At 41.1% G+C, this 19,648-nt stretch overlaps 1 protein-coding gene across 1 annotated transcript in view; it reads left to right on the top strand.

The window, feature by feature from the left end:
- MCF2L2 (MCF.2 cell line derived transforming sequence-like 2) overlaps positions 1–19,648 on the top strand; it is a 274,628-nt gene that overhangs the window by 123,375 nt on the left and 131,605 nt on the right. Inside the window, exons 11-13 of the mRNA XM_040265422.1 lie at positions 3,331–3,522; positions 5,923–6,114; positions 16,242–16,419. Coding sequence (XP_040121356.1) covers positions 3,331–3,522; positions 5,923–6,114; positions 16,242–16,419 — 562 coding nt within the window. The remainder of the gene's footprint in view (positions 1–3,330; positions 3,523–5,922; positions 6,115–16,241; positions 16,420–19,648) is intronic.

Raw genomic sequence — 19,648 nt, 5'->3', positions numbered from 1 at the left:
TCCAAGGAATTAGCATTGTAACCTTCTTTGAGTGATGGTGAGCAATGCGTCTATCTGGGCCTTTGCTGTTTTGAATAAGTGCACTGGGTATTTGTCCCTAAGTTCTTCTAAATAACCCTGCTTGATTCATATCATTTATTCCCATATCATCCCAAAACAACAATCATTTGTTCTTAAGTACCTAATATGTGCTGTGTACTCTTAAAGAGCTGCTGAAAAAGAGCTGGTGCATGCCAACAAGTGTCTGTGGGATAATGCGGACAGTGGGCAGTAGATAGCTGATCATAACACAGTCAAGTTCATGTTTTGGTTGGAAAAGGCATAGAGTGTTATGGGAGCTCAGAGGAGGGGCATCAAAATAAAATGGTGGAGTCAGAGAAAGTTGCCTGAAGTAGATGAACTCTGAAGGGTGGTTTGGAGTTAGTTCCAGAGTAGTGTGGGTACGTGGGGAGGGGTGAGGAGGTAAGGGGAGGGTTGATGAGGGAAGGATGGGGCTTTCTAGGCAGAGAGAGCAAGTAGAGAAGGTATGGAGGCTCAAAGTCATCTGACTGTTTGGAGAACTACAAAGGAGTCATTAGTCCAGTTATAGCAGAGGACAGGGTGACAGAGTGAGCGAGGAGGAGGCACAGGTGTGAGCCAGGTAGTGAAAGACTTTTTGTGCATTTCTCAGGAGTTTGAACTTCCTCCTGAAGACAGCAGGGAGTCAAGAAAGGCTCTGAGGCTCTGAAGTGATATAGACATGAATAGACATCATGATGGAATTGCTGCTTCATCCGCAGTGTGGAGCATGACTTGAGGGAGAGTTTAAAGGAAATCAAGGAGACCAGCTGTCCCAGTCAGAAAGCACCAAGGTCTGAACACACAGTGACAAGGAGGTGGTAGGGAAGGGCTCAGCATTCCAAAGGTATTAAGAAGGAGGTGTGTTCTGTGGGACTTGGTGAATGATTGACTGGGTGGGAAGCAGGAGCTTTAAGCTTGTTGAAATCTTATAAACCACTGTAAATTAGGAGAGTGTCATGTTGTCATCATCTGGGGTCATGATGATTCCTTGTGTTACTATGAAAAGCTAAACCAGGGCAAATGTGATAGCTTGGATGCTCAACATGGCCGGTGAGGGTGTGAGTGGGCCTTCTGTCGTGAGGCCTTTGAGGACATGGCAGTCCTCTGTCTTGACTCAGGTCAGTATCTTTCATACAGTTCCAGCCAAGCAGATCACCGCATCCCCTAGTTCACTGGTTCATTTGTTCTTTTATTTTATTGGCCAAATATTTATGGAATGCCTACTAAGTGATCTCATGGAGCTTATGCAATGGTGGGCATGGGTGAAAGAAGAAGGAATCATAAAAGTAAAGAAAGAAAATACTTTCAGATAGAGGTAAGTGGTTTTAAAAAATGAAAACAGAGTGAGGGAGAGGGCCTGGGAGGTTGACTAAGAGCTTCGCCCTGGGAGGAACATCCCAGGGAAGGGTGCCGAGATAGCAGCTAGTTTGGTTGCTCACCTGGATTACTGCAGTCGCTCCGTAACTGGTCTCCTTGCTTTCCCTATTCTCTGCCATTTTTGACACCACAGCTGAAGCAATCCTTTCAAAAATATGAATGAGATCCTCTCCTCAAAACCCTTCTGCACACCCCATGTCATAATGAGTAAAAGACAAAGCACCCACAATGGCAGCAAGGCCCTCCCTGGGGAGACCCTCTTCTTTCCTCTCTGATCGTGTTTCCCCCTTCCCTCCCTGCCTTCTCTGCTGCAGCCCCATGGCTTCCTCCTGCTGCCTGAACATGTCAGACATGCTCCCACCTTTCTGCCAAGTGCTGCATGGCTGTCCCTCACTTTAGGTTTTGGCTCTTGTGTCATGTTCGTGGCCTCTGCTTGGCATAACGCAGAATTTCAGACTCTCAAAAGAAAGCAGGTCTTCAACATAAAGCATACTCTTTGCACAAACAGTTTAGGTATCATGAGTCATTCTTTTTTTAAAAAAATTTTTTGGGGTTGCTCTGGGTCTTCATTGCAGTGCTCAGGCTTCTCGTTGAAGTGGCTTCTCTTGTGGAGCACAGGCTCTAGGCATGCAGGCTTAGTAGTTGCAGCTTGAGGGCTCTAGAGCACAGGCTCAGTAGTTGTGTCTCCTGGGCTTAGGTGCTCCATGGCATGTGGAATCTTCTCAGACCAGGGATTGAACCCATAACCCCTGCACTGGCAGGCAGATTCTTATCCACTATACCACCATGGAAGTCCCTTGAGTCATTCTAATTAAGGGTGATAGGAACCCTCCTGACTTTCCCAGGTGCCAGCCATGGACTGGCCTTGCAAACAGACCTTTCTAAGGACGACAGTCTCAGGCTGCTGTGCTAACTTTTCTGTACAGCACGGCTAGCACCTTCCCAGTGAGCCCTTCTCTCACCACCCTCTTTAAAATAGCAGCTCCTCCACCAGCCCTCCCCACCCTCCTCTCCCTGTTTACTTTTTCTCCATAGCACTCATCACTGACTAAGATACTATATCATCTACATATTTGTTTATTGCCTGCATCTCCTACTAAAATGTAAGCTTCGTGAGGGGAGGGATTTTTGCCTGGTTTGTTTACCACCAAACCCCCAGCACCTGGACAGTGCTTGGTACATGGCAGGTACTCAATAATATATGATGAATGAATTAAAAACAGGAAAACATGGCACATGTGGTTAGAACAAAACAAGCTGTGCTGAAAGAGGTAGGAGATGCAGTTGCTGAGCTAATGAGTTGAGAGCAGACAGGGACCTTGTGGGCTGCAGGAAACAGCTTAGACAAACATATTGCTTAAGTCTCATGATCTCTCCATAGGATTGCCCAAACCAGATCTTTACCATTTTCTCAACCTCAACTCACTCTCCTCTCTCCTTGGGGCAACATGTCTATCTCTTTTCCTTTTCATTTAGTTGACAGGATAATTCAGTCTCCAATTCTGTCCAGTGTAACACTTCATGTTCTTCTGGCCTAGAATTTATCACAGTTGTAATAAGTTAATTATTTGTATAATTCATTTAGTATCTGAGTTCTCCACTGAACTGAAAAATCCTATCTTGTTAATGCTATATCCTCAGTGCCTAACCCAGAACTCAACAAATATCTGAATGAATGACTTGCTTTTCTTCAGAGTGCAGATGATGCTGGACTAGGCTAGGCCTCCTGGGGACCTTGAACCACCCCAGCGCTTTCCCAAGCTCTCAGCCTAAAAACCTGATCACCATTTATTTCCCTAACCTCTCCCCAGATTTGAAGCAACAGTGCCAGGCAAATCCCGGCCTCTCCATGACTCAGTTTCTGATGCTTGGCTGTGGATGTTCACTTTGCAGGAGTCCTTGGAAAAGGCCCAGCTGCTTGCAGTAATTGGGGACCAGCTTATCCAAAGCCACCATTATGCAGTGGACTCCATCAGACCCAGGTGTGCGGAGCTCAGGCACCTTTGTGATGACTTCATCAATGAAAACAAAAAGAAACATGACATTTTAGAAAAGTCCTTGGAGTTGCATAGAAGGTTGGACAAGGTGAGCAAAACTAAGTCGTGACCATGATGTGTGCAAAATGTCCTGTGAAGAAGTCTTAATCATATTTGCCCTCCCTACCCCTCATTATTGTTGAGAGGATAAAGTGCTTCATGTGGAACAGCACTCAAGAGGCATTAAAAACTGTACCAATCTGAAGTTATAGAAGTATTGAAGGTGAAAAATGCCCTAGCCATCCACCACATCCTATTTGAATGAAAAAAAGTCCACATCTTCTGTGTGGACTCAGACTTAAAGTGTGTTTTGACCTGACCCAGCCCTTCTTGATGCCCCATCAAGTGTACAGAGAACGAAGCGCTATAGTTGCAAAGTGCTTCTCCTCATTAAAGGCATCAGATTGTGAATCCTTTTGAAGAAGCTTAAGTAATAATGACCATTATACACTCCTACGATATATTGAGTACCTACTGTGTTTCTACCAGGAGCATAATTGCATCATCTATTTAATCCTTAATATAACCTGTGAGGAAGATAATAATGGCCTCATTTAAGAGATAGAAATTGATAATCAACATAGCTGAATGGGTCGATGAGTCACAGCATTTAGTACATAAGGTGAGCGTGCTATAATTGCAGATTTCCTGATGGACCACTCTGAAGACTCTGATTCAGTAAGTCTGGGATGATGCCGCAAAATCAATATTTTCGTCAAGTGTCCAGGTGATTTGGTGCAGGTGGTACCTAAACAACACTGAGGAACCCTGGAATAAAAGGTTGCCCAAGACCACACATGGGGTAAATAGGGGATTGCAGGTTTCGGGTCAGGATGGCCAAATTCCAAGACTCAGACTCCTTAGACTAGACTGCAACTCTGTATGCAGAGTGCTCACGGGGAGGGGGTGCCTCCGCCCACACCCCACTGCCCTTCAGTGGTGATCTCTGAGGCAGGTGGCCAGTCAGCAGGGGCCTTGACTTCTGGAGCCTTCCCTATCAGCTGTTCCAGCCAACACAGGGCTCATACTATGAGTCAGCATGCTCCATTCCCACAGTTGTTTCTCTCTGATAGCTGGGAGCACCCGCCCAGGCTGTTTACATCATCCCATTGCAACAGGGATTTTAGTGTCAAGGAAATACAGCTGCTCCAGAAGAAAGTGGCTCAGAAGAGCCTGGAGCACAGCCTGCTCTGTGTGCTGTGCTCTTAGCAAGATTAGCTAGCTGCTGTTTCCCTCACTCCATTTCTGCTCCAGACATAATAGCCTAATGCAATCTGTGGAGTTTGTGTGTGTGTGTGTGTGTGTGTGTGTGTGTGTGTGAGGGGACAAGTAGCTGCTGCGACTCTGCAGAAGACCTGATCCTAGTATTTTCTGCAGATATAGGCATAACTTTAAAGAGAAAGTTTTCACAGTATGTATCAAAACATAATTTCATATTATTTTGAAAATTCAAAAATATCAGAAGGAGGAGGAAAACAATTATTCATGGATGCTACTTACATTCCACTCCCCTCCTCATCCCCACACAATGGGAATCATCCATTTTAATATATCTTTATACGATTTCTTTGTAATTCTAAAAGTAGTACACATTCGGTATAGGTAATTTAGGGAAAAAGTCAAGACAAACTTAAGTTGCCTATAATTTTCCCACTTAGAGATAACTACTTTGGAGCTCCCTTTGGATCTTTTTTCCTCTGTACAGTTATTTTACATACCTCTTTAGGTCACGCAATAAATGGTAATGCAGATGTACTTGCAAGGTACTTTTCATATAAATATTCAGACAGCACAAGGGCCCTTGTCTGTTTAAGTTTTTTAAAAATCAAATTGTTAGAATTCTTTACCTATGTGATTTCATCCCGACATTCTGGAAAGTTTAAGTACTGCTGTTCTGATCAAGAGCTTTGCATCCTTAGATTCTTCCCTTGGAAAGACAAATAGAAATGTGGACAGAGGAAAATGGTATTCTTGTTAAAGGAGACATTCCCTCTATCAGGAGGGCATGGAGGGCCCAGGTCTGAAGCCTCATTTTTCACTCTGTGCTCTTGTAACCAATTAAGATGCAAGAAAAGTGGCCTAGAGGTTAGACCCAAAAACCCATTTGTGGTATTTTTCAATGGTTAGACCAAACATAGAAACAACTCAACTCTCTCCTCTTAGAGATGTGGCAATTATTGTCAGTGGAGAAGAATGTTTATGTGATTTATTTTTTGATTAAGTGACTTTCCTAAAAAGTCTGCGGATAGAAAATTGATTTGGCCTTATCCACCTCATGGTTATATTTTTGGACCTCTAAACTTGATCCTGGATGACATTACATCTCATGATAATTGCCTGTTGTCTCAGAATCGTTGTGGACCCCATATGAGCTTGGACCTCCTGAGGATGGTGGTGGCTGAGCTGTGGGCAGGCTAACTGTACAGGGCACTGTGTTTCTTTCCAAAAGGTCAGCCAGTGGTGTGAAGCAGGAGTCTACCTCTTGGCTTCCCAAGCTGTAGACAAGTGCCAGTCCCGAGAGGGTGTTGACATTGCCTTGAATGACATTGAGACATTCCTGGGCACAGCAAAGGAGTACCAGTTGCCCAGCTCCAAGGACTTTTACAACCAGTATGAGTTGATGCTCACTCTTGATATAAAGGTAATGTTTCTGAGTTATTTTGATCCGTGGTTGGGAAAGGGATGTGGGGGGACATTGCATGTTGCCCAAGCAAATTTATGTTGGATGTACTGAGCAGATTAACCAGCTCTCAAGTGGCCTCTTAGACTCCTGGTCTGTGCTTCCTGGAAAACTGACCCTTCATGGCTTGATTCAAATAACTTTCATTCTCTGTCATTCATTTCTCTGCAAATACTTATGAGCATCTCTGACATATCATGCTCTGTGCTGAAGGCCAAGGACACAGTTTGAGCAGAAATAGATGTGGTTCCATCCTTCACTGAACTTACAGTTTATGTACAGGAGAGGCTGACATTAATAAATATCAAATACAAAACACAAAAATGTATTGCAAACTAAGATAAGTGCTTAAGAGGATGTATTCAGGGTTCTATTGGGTATAAAACAGAGGAACTTGACCTGGACTGAGGGTCAGGGAAGTTCCCTGGGAAGATTCACTTGAGCCAAGGCCCGGAAAATGAATAGAGAAGATGGGAGAGGCTTTCCAGATTGAAGGATCAGCATGTGCAAGGTTTCAGGGCTGAAGGGAGCCTGGCACAAGTTCAGAACCCCAAATTCAGAACAACTGGAGTACAGAACACAAAGGGTGTTTGGGGTGAGATTAGAGAGGGGTACATGAGTTGGGGCTTTGTGGGGCATATGAAGGAGTTTGGTCTTTATTCTGAGAAACACTGAAGGATTTAAGAAGGAGAATAACTGGATCAGATTTGCATTTCGAGAGGAGCACTTGTTCTGTGAAGCCAACAGTTATAGATAGTACACTTTCCTCTTAGAGCCATATCACCTTGTATGTGCTTCTTCTGAAGGGGCTTTTTTAAACCTCTTTTGAGTCATGGACCCTTTTGAGAATCTGATACACATATTTTTACAGTTCTGTACTCAGAATGATTGAATGGAACTTGATGTAGGTACTGTTTACAAAGATATGAGGAGAATTTAGGAAACCCAATATGGATGGTGAAGCACCCCGGACTAGCAAGAAATAGGGAACAGTTACCACCGCTAAGCCTGAAAGACAAATGGGAACTCGAGAAGCACTATAGCTGTGGCTGTAAGAGAGATAGCCCGTAAGAGCTGTGGCCTTGGGCAGAGGCCACAGCCGGTGGGGAAATATATAGCCCTACTTTTCTCTCCCTCTCAGATTTCCTAGTGGTTCATCTCACTGGCCAAATCCAACTAAAAGCCCATGGGCCTCTAGTGAGCCCATTTGATGGCGACTGTAGAGGTCAGCTTCCTGGGACACAGAGCAGTGTAGAGAAGATGTAATGGGGAAGCAAACAAGGAATGCCCAGTATGTATAGCTTTTATGATTAATTTTAAGGGAACACCTTGAAGGATATCCATGGATCCAGGCTAAGATCCTTTGCTCCAAAATGATACATAGCAAACTGTATTCTAGTTATTTATTTTTAATGTCTGTCTTGTTTATTATACTGGAAGCTGCATTGAGTCAAGAGCCTCACCCACCTCTGTGTTCCTGTGCCTAGCCTGTGCCTGGTATCTTACAGTCCATGTTTGTTGAACAAATGGACAGGCAGGTGGCAAGTGGGCCAAGTACAGTGAGGGCAGCTTGGAGTGGGGTTGTGCCTCAGTGATAGTCTTTCCTTGACTCTTCCTGGTGGGCTTTGGTGTTAAGATATGATCTTAAAGTGGTGTTGGTCCCCTTTCCCTAACACAGGGACCCTTCTACTTCCCTACAGAGAGGACAAAGAGAAGGTGCATCTAGCATCTGTGCTATATTGTAGACCCAGGATTTGGTAGCCTCAGATCGTATTTCCAAAGCAGAACAGTCTCATTTAGCTCCACGTCCATTCGCTGCACAAACAAGCTTATCAGGTCAACCAGGGTTTGTGGCCACAGATGCCATTTTGGCCAACACCAGCAAATGTTATAGCCACATCTCCCACCAGAAAGTGAGTGAAACGTAAAAAACCACTTCCAGGAAATAGGCAGAAACAAGGAGGAAGGAGGAGACCAGAGAGAAATTTATTTTTAAAACCCAAAATGGACCCTCCAAGTCCCCCAAACCCATTTTTTTCTTCTTTTGGTTTAGAGTAAAAATTCTAGATGTTAATATTCAGATATCCTATTCTGTCAGAGAGTTTTATCCACTGAGGAGTAATGACTTGGTTGTCAAAATGGGTATTCTATAGACATGGAAATAAGCCTTGTTATATGCATATACACACATTGGTACAGATACATGTATCTCCTTAGTTGAACAGTTGGTTCCAGGCATAGAAACAAGACCCCTAGTATCAATGAGCACACCCACCTCTGATATCTTAGTTTCTAATACCATTCTCCAGTAAAAGAGAACTGGGCTCCTTGGAGAAATGGCCACATCTAGAACAGGGAAAGGAAATGTATAAAATGATCCTAGAGAGGGTTATCAAGATTGCAGAATAAGGGGATGCGAAGTTCACCTCTCCCAAAAAAACACATCAAGATTACATCGACACGTGGAACAATTCTCACTGAAAACAAATGAGACTGGTAGAAAGACACTTATACAACCAAAGCTATAAGAAAGATCCATATGGAATTAGGTCAGGACCACACCCCTGGGAGAGGACACAAAAAAGGAGGAGGATTACACAGGCCTTTTAGGGAGTGAGCAATTTGAATCACATATGGGCACCCCAGCCCTGGGATCTGCAACAAGGAAGATGAGTCCCTTTAGTTGGTTTGAAAACTGGAAACAAGGTGGATGAAGCACATTGAAATTCCCCCAGGATTCTGGCTAGTTTCCTGTGTCTGCACCAATGACTGACTCAGCCCAAGCTAAGTGCTCACTTGGCTGTTCTTGCTCTGTGGTGCAGCTTGACACTAGGGCAAGAGCTGCCACAGCTTTTGGAAGAGTACAGTTGTGGGGGTTGGGGTGTGGAGCTGGCTCAGACCTGGCACAGCACCCCCCATTACTGGTGCTCATGGAGGAGGCAGATCCAGAGTAGTCTGAATTCTGACTTATGTGCTGGAACCACTCCAGCACACACCCCAGTCCACACCAGGTGCCCACTTTGACCCCTCTTGTTCCAGCACTGCTTCCCTCTGGGGCAATTCTGGGGAAAGGGGGAGAGTACACAGAATAGAACCACCTCAGACCCAACTCTCAGGGCCTCTGTTCCAGCAATCTGAGATTAGACCCCTCACCCAATAGGGCAGTGATGGCCACTGAGCTGAGGGGAAGTCTGAGTCATACCTGGCTCTGGCTTCAGCCCCTCCATCTCCAGCCCATAACCTACCAAGGTGCTAGCTGCCAGCACGCCCTGAGGAAAGATATGACTTGTGCTCATGTCAGATCCAGCTCTCCCACCAAAGCCACTGGGCACATGCAGACTATCTAGGGATGCTCCCACACAAGGACACCCTTCAAGACCAGGACAGAGAACTGTTTCACCTAATTTCATAAAGACAGAAAAAGTTAAGCAGAATAAAAAGACAGTAAAAGTTGTTTCAAATGAAAGAACAAGAAAAAAAAAAAAAACCCTGAAAAAACAACTAATGAAACAGATAAATAATTTACCAGATGAATAGTTCAAAGTGTTGGTAATAAGAATGCTAACTGAACTAGGGAAAAGAATAGGTGAACACAGTGGAAATATTAACAAGGAACTAAAAAGTATAAAGAAGAACCAGTCAGAACTTAAGAATACAATAACTGAAATGAAAAACACACTAGAAGGAATTAACAGCAGACCAGGTGAAACAGAATACACAAGTGGTCTGGAAGACAGAATAATGGAAACTACCCAATCAGAATAGCAGAAGGAAAACAAATTTTAAAAATGAGAATAGATTAAGGGACCCCTGCAAAGAGTCAGACATGACTGAGCATGAGCGACTGAACTGAACTGAACTGAACTGAACTGATCTGGAACAACATTAAGCATACCAGTATTTGCATTATAGAGGCCCAAGAAGGAAAAGAGAGAGAGATAGAGGAGTCAAAAATGTATTTGATGAAATTATAGCTGAAAACTTCCCAAACCTGAGGAAGGAAACAGATAACCAGGTACAAGAAGCACAGAGCAGCCCACACCAGATGAACCCAAAGAGACCCACACTAGGTGTAATTAAAATGACAAAAGTTAAAGAGAGTTCTAAAGGCAACAAGAGGGGGAGAAAAAAAAAGAGCTATACACAAGGGAACCCCCATAAGGCTATCAGCTGATTTTTCTGCAGAAACTTTGCAGTCCAGAGTGAGTGGCTATGATATATTTAAAATGCTGAAAGAAAAAAACCTACAATGTATGATACTCTACACAGTAAGATTACCTTTTAGAATTGAATGAGAGATAACTTATTAGATGAGCAAAAACTAAAAGAGTTCTTCAATACTAAATAAATGTTAAAAGAGATGATCCAAAGTGGAAAGAAAATGTTACAAGAAATAAGAATCTATAGGAAAGGAAAAATTCCAATAGTAAAAGCAAATATGTAGTGAAGGCTGTGGATGAACCACTTAACTAAGCTGGTAGGAAGATTAAAAGATAAAAAATCATAAAATTAAACATAACTACAGTGAACAGTGAAGAGATACTCATGAAGATGTAAAATACACATCAAAAACACAAAACATGAGGGAGGGGCAGTAAAAAAGTAGCTGTTTTAGAATGTGTTTTAATTTAAACGAGTACCAGTTTGAAACAAATGAAATATAGTTACAGATAAACATATATGAACTCCATAATAACCACAAATCAAAACCCACAACAGATATACAAAAATCAGAGAGAGAGGAACACGAGCATTCCACTAAAGAAAATCATGAAACCACAAGTTAAGAAACCAAAAGAAGGAAAGGACAGACAACAGCTACAAAAAACAGAAAACAAGTAACAAAATGGCAGTAAGTACAAAACTATCAATAATTACTTTATATGTCAGTGGAATAAATTCTCCAGTCAAAAGACATAGAATGGCTGATTGGATTAAAAAAGAATACCTCTCTATATGTGACTCACAGGAGACTCACTTCAGAGCTAAAGACACACAGACTGAAAGTGAGAGGATGGAAAAAGATATTTTGTACAAATGGAAACAGCAATAAAGAGAAGGTAGTAATATCAGATGAAATGGACTTTAAAACAAAGTCTATAACAAAGGACAAAGAAGGGTATTATTTATTGATAAAGGGATCAATACAAGAATATACAAGGGGTATAACTCTTATTAACATGTATGCACCTAGTATAGGAAAACCTAAATCTATAAAGCAAATATTAACAGACTTAATGGGAAGCTTCCCAGTGGCTCAGTGGTAAATAATTTGCCTGCAATGCAGAAGATGCAGGAGACATGGATTTAATCCCTGGGTCAGAAAGATCCCCTGGAGGAGGAAATGACGATCTTTCCCAGCATCAGGGTCTTTTCAAAGGAGTCAGTTCTTCACATCAGGTACTAGAGTTTCAGCTTCAGCATCAGTCCTTCCCATGGAATATCCAGGGTTGATTTCCTTTAGGACTGACTGGTTTGATCTCCTTGCTGTCCAAGGAACTCTCAAAAGTCTTCTCCAACACCACAATTCGAAAGTATCAATTCTTTGGCACTCAGCCTTCATTATGGTCCAACTCTCACGACTACAAACCATACAAACCATAGCTTTGACTATATAGACTTTTGTTGGCAAAGCTGTCTAGATTTGTCATAGCTTTCCTTCCAAGGAGCAATCGTCTTTTAATTTCATGGCTGCAGTCACTGTCCACAGTGACTTTGGAGCCCAAGAAAATAAAATCAGTCAGTGCTTCCACTATTTCTCCTTATATTTGCCATGAAATAACTTATACTTAGAACTGGACATGGAACAATATTCCATGAACATGAACATCATTCAAAATTGGGAAAGGAGTACATCTATTCGTCGCCTCCACTGTATAATCATAAGGGATTGCTACCTATTTTTATAAATCAAGTTTTATCAGAACACAGTTGCTCACTTTCATTTATGTGTTATCTATCATCTATGACTGCTTTTGTGCTAAAGTAGCCAAGTTTGGCAGATTCATCAGAGACTAGAGGATCTGCAAAGCCTGAAATATTTGCTGTTTGGTCCTTTTCAAAAAAATTGCCAATCTGTGGTCTAGATCAAAACTTTTCAATAGAAATATAATGTAAACCATATATGTAATTCAAGATTTTCTGGTAGTTGCATTTTAAAAAATAAAAAGAAACAAATCAATTTTAATAATGTTTTCTTCCACCTTTGTGCAAAGTATTTCAACATAAAATCACTGTTGTATAATTAATTATAATTTAATGAGATATTTTATGTTCTTTTTTCAAGTAAATGTTCAAAATCCAGTGTGTATTTAAACAATGCAGCTCAATTCAGACTAGCTGCATTCCAGGTACTCACTAACCACATGTGGCCAGTGGGTACTGGATGGACAATTCAGGTCTGCCTTCAGATCCTCCAAGGAGTGAGGCTAGACTCAGATTTTAGTGCAGAGGTCAGCCTCGACAGGGCCTTAGGCTATAGGGGAAGAGTTGTTCCATAGCTAACATTCCAAACCTCAGGGATCTTTGCTCTTTCCTCAGAAGATGGTTCAGCATAGAAAAGACAAATTTACTTTTTCCAGTTGCAAAATGTGGTGACCTCCCTGGATGTGTGCTGAGCCTGTACTTTTGAAATTTGGCATCCTCAGACCACCCTGCATGGGTTATGGTGGTTCAACTCTTCTGAGTCCCTCCTTTGGTGGTTAAAATCATCCACAAGATGGATGTCAGAGTCAGCATGACAAAGAGAAAGCTACCCACTTCCTTGACCCACCAGAACTGAAGGGACGTCATGCTGAAAGAAACGTATTTCAGCTGGATTCAGGCCTTGGGGAAACCCAGGTGAAACAGTTCTAGTTTCTTGTTCTCCTGAACCTCTGCCGTAGGGAACATAGTCCCTGCGAGAACATGTTTGAGTTCCATCTTTCTCCTGATACTTCATCAATTTATTTCTTTCCTACTTATATATAGAGAAGAGGTCTCACAGAATAAAATTTAAATGTATATCCTTTTCATCACACATCCTTGTGGTTCCCTTGATCCTGCCTCAAAATTTAGCTACCCCTTCCCCTACAATACTTACAGTCTTTTCTCCACCAGGGCCTTTATTCAGGTTACATTTCTCATTTTGGAATCATTCTTTTGTAAGTTGGCATGTGACATCCTTTTCTACCATGAATGGATTTGGCTTAGTGAGCATTTACCCACTCAGCATATATTAACTCATAGTCAACAAAAGAGTCCGAAGTACTTGCAGTAATTGGATGCATTCTCAAAAATGATATAATGATCTCTGCTTGTTTCCAAGGCAAACCATTCAGTATTACAGTAATCCAAGTCTATGCCCTGACCAGTAATGCTGAAGAAGCTAAAGTTGTATGGTTCTATGAAGACCTACAAGACCTTCTAGAACTAACACCCAAAAAAGATGTCCTTTTCATGATAGGGAACTGGAATGCAAAAGTAGGAAGTCAAGAAATACCTGGAGTAACAGGCTAATTTGGCCTTGGAGTATAGAATGAAGCAGGGCAAAGGCTAATAGAGTTTTGCCAAGAGAACGCACTGGTCATAGCAAACACCCTCTTCCAACCACACAAGAGAAGACTCTACACATGGACATCACCAGATGGTCAACACCGAAATCAGATTGATTATATTCTTTGCAGCCAAAGATGGAGAAGCTCTATACAGTCAGCAAAAACAAGACCGGGAGCTGACTGTGGCTCAGATCATGAACTCCTTATTGCCAAATTCAGACTTAAATGGAAGAAAGTAGGGAAAACCACCAGACCATTAAGGTATGACATAAATCAAATCTCTTATGATTATACAGTGGAAGTGAGAAATAGATTCAAGGGCTTATATCTGATAGAGTACCTGAAGAACTATGGACGGAGGTTCGTGACATTGTACATGAGGCAGGGATCAAGACCATCCCCAAGAAAAAGTAATGCAACAAGGCCAAATGGTTGTCTGAGGAGGCCTTACAAATAGCTGTGAAAAGAAGAGAAGTGAAAGGCAAAGGAGAAAAGGAAAGATACACCCATTTGAATGCAGAGTTCCAAAGAATAGCAAGGAGAAATAAGAAAGCCTTCCTCAGTGATCAGTGCAAAGAAACAGAGGAAAATAACAGAATGGGAAAGACTAGAGATCTCTTCAAGAAAATTAGAGATACCAAGGGAATGTTTCATGCAAAGATGGGCACAATAAAGGACAGAAATGGTATGGACCTCACAGAAGCAGAAGATATTAAGAAGAGGTAGCAAGAATACACAGAAGAACTATACAAAAAATATCTTCATGACCCAGATAATCACAATGGTGTGATCATTCACCTAGAGCCAGACATCCTGGAATGCCAAGTCAAGTGGGTCTTAGGAAGCTCACTATGAACAAAGCTAGTGGAGGTGATGGAATTCCAGTTGAGCTATTTCAAATCCTAAAAGATGATGCTGTGAAAGTGCTGTACTCAATATGCCAGCAAATTTGGAAAACTCAGCGGTGGCCACAGGACTGGGAAAGGTCATTTTTCATTCAAAAAGTTTTCATTCAAATCCCAAAGAAAGGCAATGCCGAAGAATGCTCAACTACCTCACAATTGCACTCATCTCACACACTAGCAAAGTAATGCTCAAAATTCTCCAAGCCAGGCTTCAACAGTACATGAACCATGAACTTCCAGATGTTCAAGGTGGATTTAGAAAAAGCAGAGGAACCAGAGATCAAATTGCCAACATCTGTTGGATCATGGAAAAAGCAAGAGAATTTCAGAAAAGCATCTCCTTCTGCTTTATTGACTACACCAAAGCCTTTGACTGTGTGGATCACAACAAACTGTGGAAAATTCTTTGAGAGATGGGAATACCAGACCACCTGACCTGCCTCCTGAGAAATCTGTATGCAGGTGAGGAAGCAACAGTTAGAACTGGACATGGAACAACAGACTGGTTCCAAATTGGGAAAGGAGTACGTCAAGTCTGTATATTGTCACCCTGCTTATTTAACTTATATGAAGAGTACATCATGAGAAATGCTGGACTGGATGAAGCACAAATATTAATAACCTCAGATATGCAGATGATACCACCCTTATGGCAGAAAGCGAAGAACTAAAGAGCCTCTTGATGAAAGTGAAAGAGGAGAAAGAAAAAGTTGGCTTAAAGCTCAACATTCAGAAAACTAAGATCATGGCATCTGGTCCCACCACTTCATGGCAAATAGATGGGGAAACAGTGGCTGGTTTTATTTTGGGGGGCTCCAAAATCACTGCAGATGGTGACTGCAGCCATGAAATTAAAAGACACTTGCTCCTTGGAAGAAAAGTTATGGCCAATCTAGGCAGCATATTAAAAAGCAGAGACATTACTTTGCCAACCAAGGTCCATCTAGTCAAAGCTTTGGTTTTTCCAATAGTCATGTATGGATGTGAAAGTTGGACAATAAAGAAAGCTGAGTGCCAAAGAATTGATGCTTTTGAACTGTCGTATTGGAGAAGACTCTTGAGAGTCCCTTGGACTGCAAGGAGATACAACTAGTCCATCCTAAATTAAATCAGTCCTGAATATTCATTGGAAGGACTGATTTTGAAGCTGAAACTACAATTCTTTGGCCACCTCATGCAAAGAACTGACTCATTTGAAAAGACCCTGATGCTGGGAAAGATTGAAGGTGGGAGGAGAAGGGGATGACAAAGGATGAGATGGTTGGATAGCATCACTGACTCAATGGGCATGAGTTTGAGTAGGCTCTGGGAGTTGTTGATATCGACAGGGAAGCCTGGCCTGCTGCAGTCCATCAGGTGGCAAAGAGTCGGACACGACTGAGTGACTGAACTGAGCTGAACTGAACTGAACCACTCGGTGCCTGGCAGTGTTCCAGGTGCTGGAGATACAGTGGTGAAAAGAATACAACTGCTGACAATCAAGTGGGAGGTACAGGCTCTTAGAAGCACAATTCTGTACAAGGCAAGCTATGCAATGACCTGCATATGGATGCTCAGAGAAGAGGGGAAGATGGGAGAAAGGGAATGCCTCCTGTTCTCAGATTCAGTACAGAGCCACCAGCTCATGATCTACTTTTTGTTCTCATAGGCTAAAGCCCGGAAAGTCTTGCAGAAGCTGAGCGACGTGCAGGAAATATTTCACAAGAGACAAATGAGTCTGATGAAACTGGCAGCCAGACAGACTCGCCCAGTGCAACCCGTGGCCCCCCATCCTGAGTCTTCCCCAAAATGGGTGTCACCAAAAACCAGCCAGCCCTCCACCATGGGTGAGTTATTTGGGGAAGGAAGTTTTGTGGCTTTATGTTTCATCCATGCTCATGAGGATTTAGATTATGCTTGTTTAAGATGCATAATGGTCACACAGATATTATATAAGATATGGAATAGTACAGGCATTGAAGACTTATAAATTTATGTAATACTGAATGCCTGGATGCCAGGAGAAGTTCACAGTCTAGTAGAAAAACAATATAAATGCATGAATAGCATTAGCATAAAATAAGCTTCATTAAAAACCTTTAAAAGGCCAACAAGATTCTGTTAGCAAAAGAGTGGTAAAGTTGGTTCTTTGAAAAAAATAAAAAGATGAGTCCTTACATCAATCCTCCATGGTCTTGATTACTGTAGCCTACTAACAAGACTTGAGATTAGGTAGTATAAGTCTTCCAACTTTGTTATTTTTCAAGATTGTTTCAGCTATTTTAGGTCCTCTTCATTTCCATATAAATTGTAAAATCACCTTTCAGTTTCTTCTGGGATGAATATGTAGATCACTGAATGAATATATAGTTCAGTTTGGGGAGAACTTTTATCTCACCAATGTTGAATCTTTCAACTTATAAATGTTACAATGTTCCATTTATTTAGGTCTTCTTTAATTTTCCTCAACAATATAGTAGTTTTGAGTGTAAAGATCTTAGATATGTCATGTTTTTTAAAAAGCCGTATGATAAATGGAACTTACCATATATAACTATTATCAATAGGAATATATTTCTATATAGAAATGTAATCATATCATCTGTAAATAAGGACAACTTTACTTCTGTTTCAGTCTTTATGCTTTTTTCCCCCTTGCCCTATGATAATGGCTGGAACATTTAGTAGAACGTTGAATAGAAGTGGTAAAATCAGACATCCATGATTTTTCCCAGTTTGTAGGGAAAGAACTTATTGTTCACCTTGAAGTATATGTTAGCAGTAAGTTTTTCACAGACGTACTTTATGAGATTGAGAAAGTTCCCTTCTATTCCAGTTTGTTAAGAGTTTTATCATGAATGATTGTTCAATTTTTCAGATGCTCTGTTTGGTGCATATAGTTAGTTACTAGTAGTTGCTCAGTGGAGAAGGCAATGGCACCCCACTCCAGTACTCTTGCCTAGAAAATCCCATGGACGGAGGAGCCTGGTGGGCTGCAGTCCATGGGGTTGCGAAGAGTCAGACATGACTGAGCGACTTCACTTTCACTTTTCACTTTCATGCATTGGAGAAGGAAATGGCAACCCACTCCAGTGTTCTTGCCTGGAGAATCCCAGGGAGGGGGGAGCCTGGTGGGCTGCCGTCTATGGGGTTGCACAGAGTCAGACACGACTGAAGCGACTTAGCAGCAGCAGCAGTTGCTCAATAGTGTCTGACTCTTTGTGACCACATGGACTATGGCCCTCCAGGCTCCTCTGTCCATGGAATTCTCCAGGCAAGAATACTGGAGTGATTTGCCATTTCCTTCTCCAGGAGATCTTCCCAACCCAGGGATTGAAATTGCCTCACTTATGTCTCCTGCGTTGGCAGGCAGGTTCTTGACCACTAGTGCCACCTGGGAAGTGCTATGTATGATTTTTCTCCTCTATTGGTTTATATGGTGGATTACAGTGATTTATTTTTATATGTTAAAACAATCATGCATTCTAGGTAAACACTCTTGGATATTTTTATATAATATATATATAATTTGTTGCCACATGTATTTTGAAACTGTTATTAAGCATACACAGATTCATAATTATTTTATCTTGAAGATATATTGGCCCTTTCATAATGATGAAATATCACTCTTTCCCTTCTTATCTTTAGTAATAGGCCCTATATTGAAGTCTACTTTGTCAGATATTAATATTGCCACTCCAGCTTTTTATGCTTAATGTTTACATGATACACTTTTTCCATTCTTCTATTTCCGACTTTATTTTTAAAGTATATTTCTTATAGACAGCTTTACTTGGGTCTCCTCTTTTAAAAACATTATGTTAACTTCTATCTTCTAATTAGTGTTTAATTGATTTTACATAATATGTAATTATTGATATAGTTGGATTTAGAGCTACTATTTCATTATTTCTTCTCTATTTGTCTCATATTTTTTTTTATTCCTCTTATCTCCTTTCCTGACTTTTTTCAGGTTAGCCATTTTTTTAGTATTCTGTTTTAATTCCTCTACTGACTTTTTACATACATACACACATACCTTTTTGCATTGTTTTTCCCCCGGTGTTTCTTCTAGGTATTACCATGTGTGTCCCTAATTTCTCACAATCTACTTTGAGTTAATATTGTAGCACATTGTGTAAATACAGGAAATTTGCAACAGTATAGTTGCATATGCCATTTAATCATCTTCTGTGCTATTCTTATCCTAAATATTACGTCAACATATGTTACATACCCCAATATTGTGTTATAATTTTTGCTTTAAACAGGCATATATCTTTCAAAAAATTTGGAGAAAGGACAAAAAAAAAGGAACAAATATATAGATAATTTTCTATTTACTTCCTATTCATCATTTCTGATGTTCTTTATTCCTTATTGAATTACCATCCTGTATTTTGTCTCTTCTGGCTGAAAACCTTCCTTTGGCATTTCTTGTTTTACAGGTCTGTTTGCAACAAATTCTTTCAGTTTTTATTTAGCTGAAAATTACGGGGTCTTTTGGTAACTCTCCATTTAATACAATTTACAGTCCCCTGTCTCCTACCACATATTAAGCTTTTTAGAATTAAAAAGTTGATAACAGTTTAGTGTTATAACTTTAGTGTTTAGTTCACTAAATTCACAGTTTTGTGAATTTCTTTCCAAAATTTTTCCACACACACACATACGTACACATGTACACTCAGACACACTTATGCATGCACACCCCAGATACTCACAGACATGCACACACAGAGATGTCCTTCTTGGCTGGTTGGAAACAGGGCTTGGTTCTCCTGACCTCTTATATAGGGCACTTTCCTAAAACTAATTATACTTCTTTATATGACTTTGCTTCCCTCATTATTATTATTATTATTATTATTATTTTGATTTCCCTCATTATTTTAAAGGACATATATTTGTTACAAATAAACAAAGCACGACGATAGATTGTTTCTCAGCTTTTCAAACACAAGACTTCACTGTAATTAATGATCCTAGGATCCACAGATCTTTGACATGTCTGAACAGGTACTGTGGACTTTGGTCAGGCGACTTGCTTACTTTGTATAATGCTCCTATGCT

The sequence above is a fragment of the Oryx dammah genome, unplaced genomic scaffold (genome assembly GCF_014754425.2).
Source record: "Oryx dammah isolate SB20612 unplaced genomic scaffold, SCBI_Odam_1.1 HiC_scaffold_2, whole genome shotgun sequence".
Taxonomy (NCBI): Eukaryota; Metazoa; Chordata; class Mammalia; order Artiodactyla; family Bovidae; genus Oryx; species Oryx dammah.
Note: the sequence above shows the minus strand (reverse complement) of the source record. Positions and strands in the feature narration are given on the sequence as shown.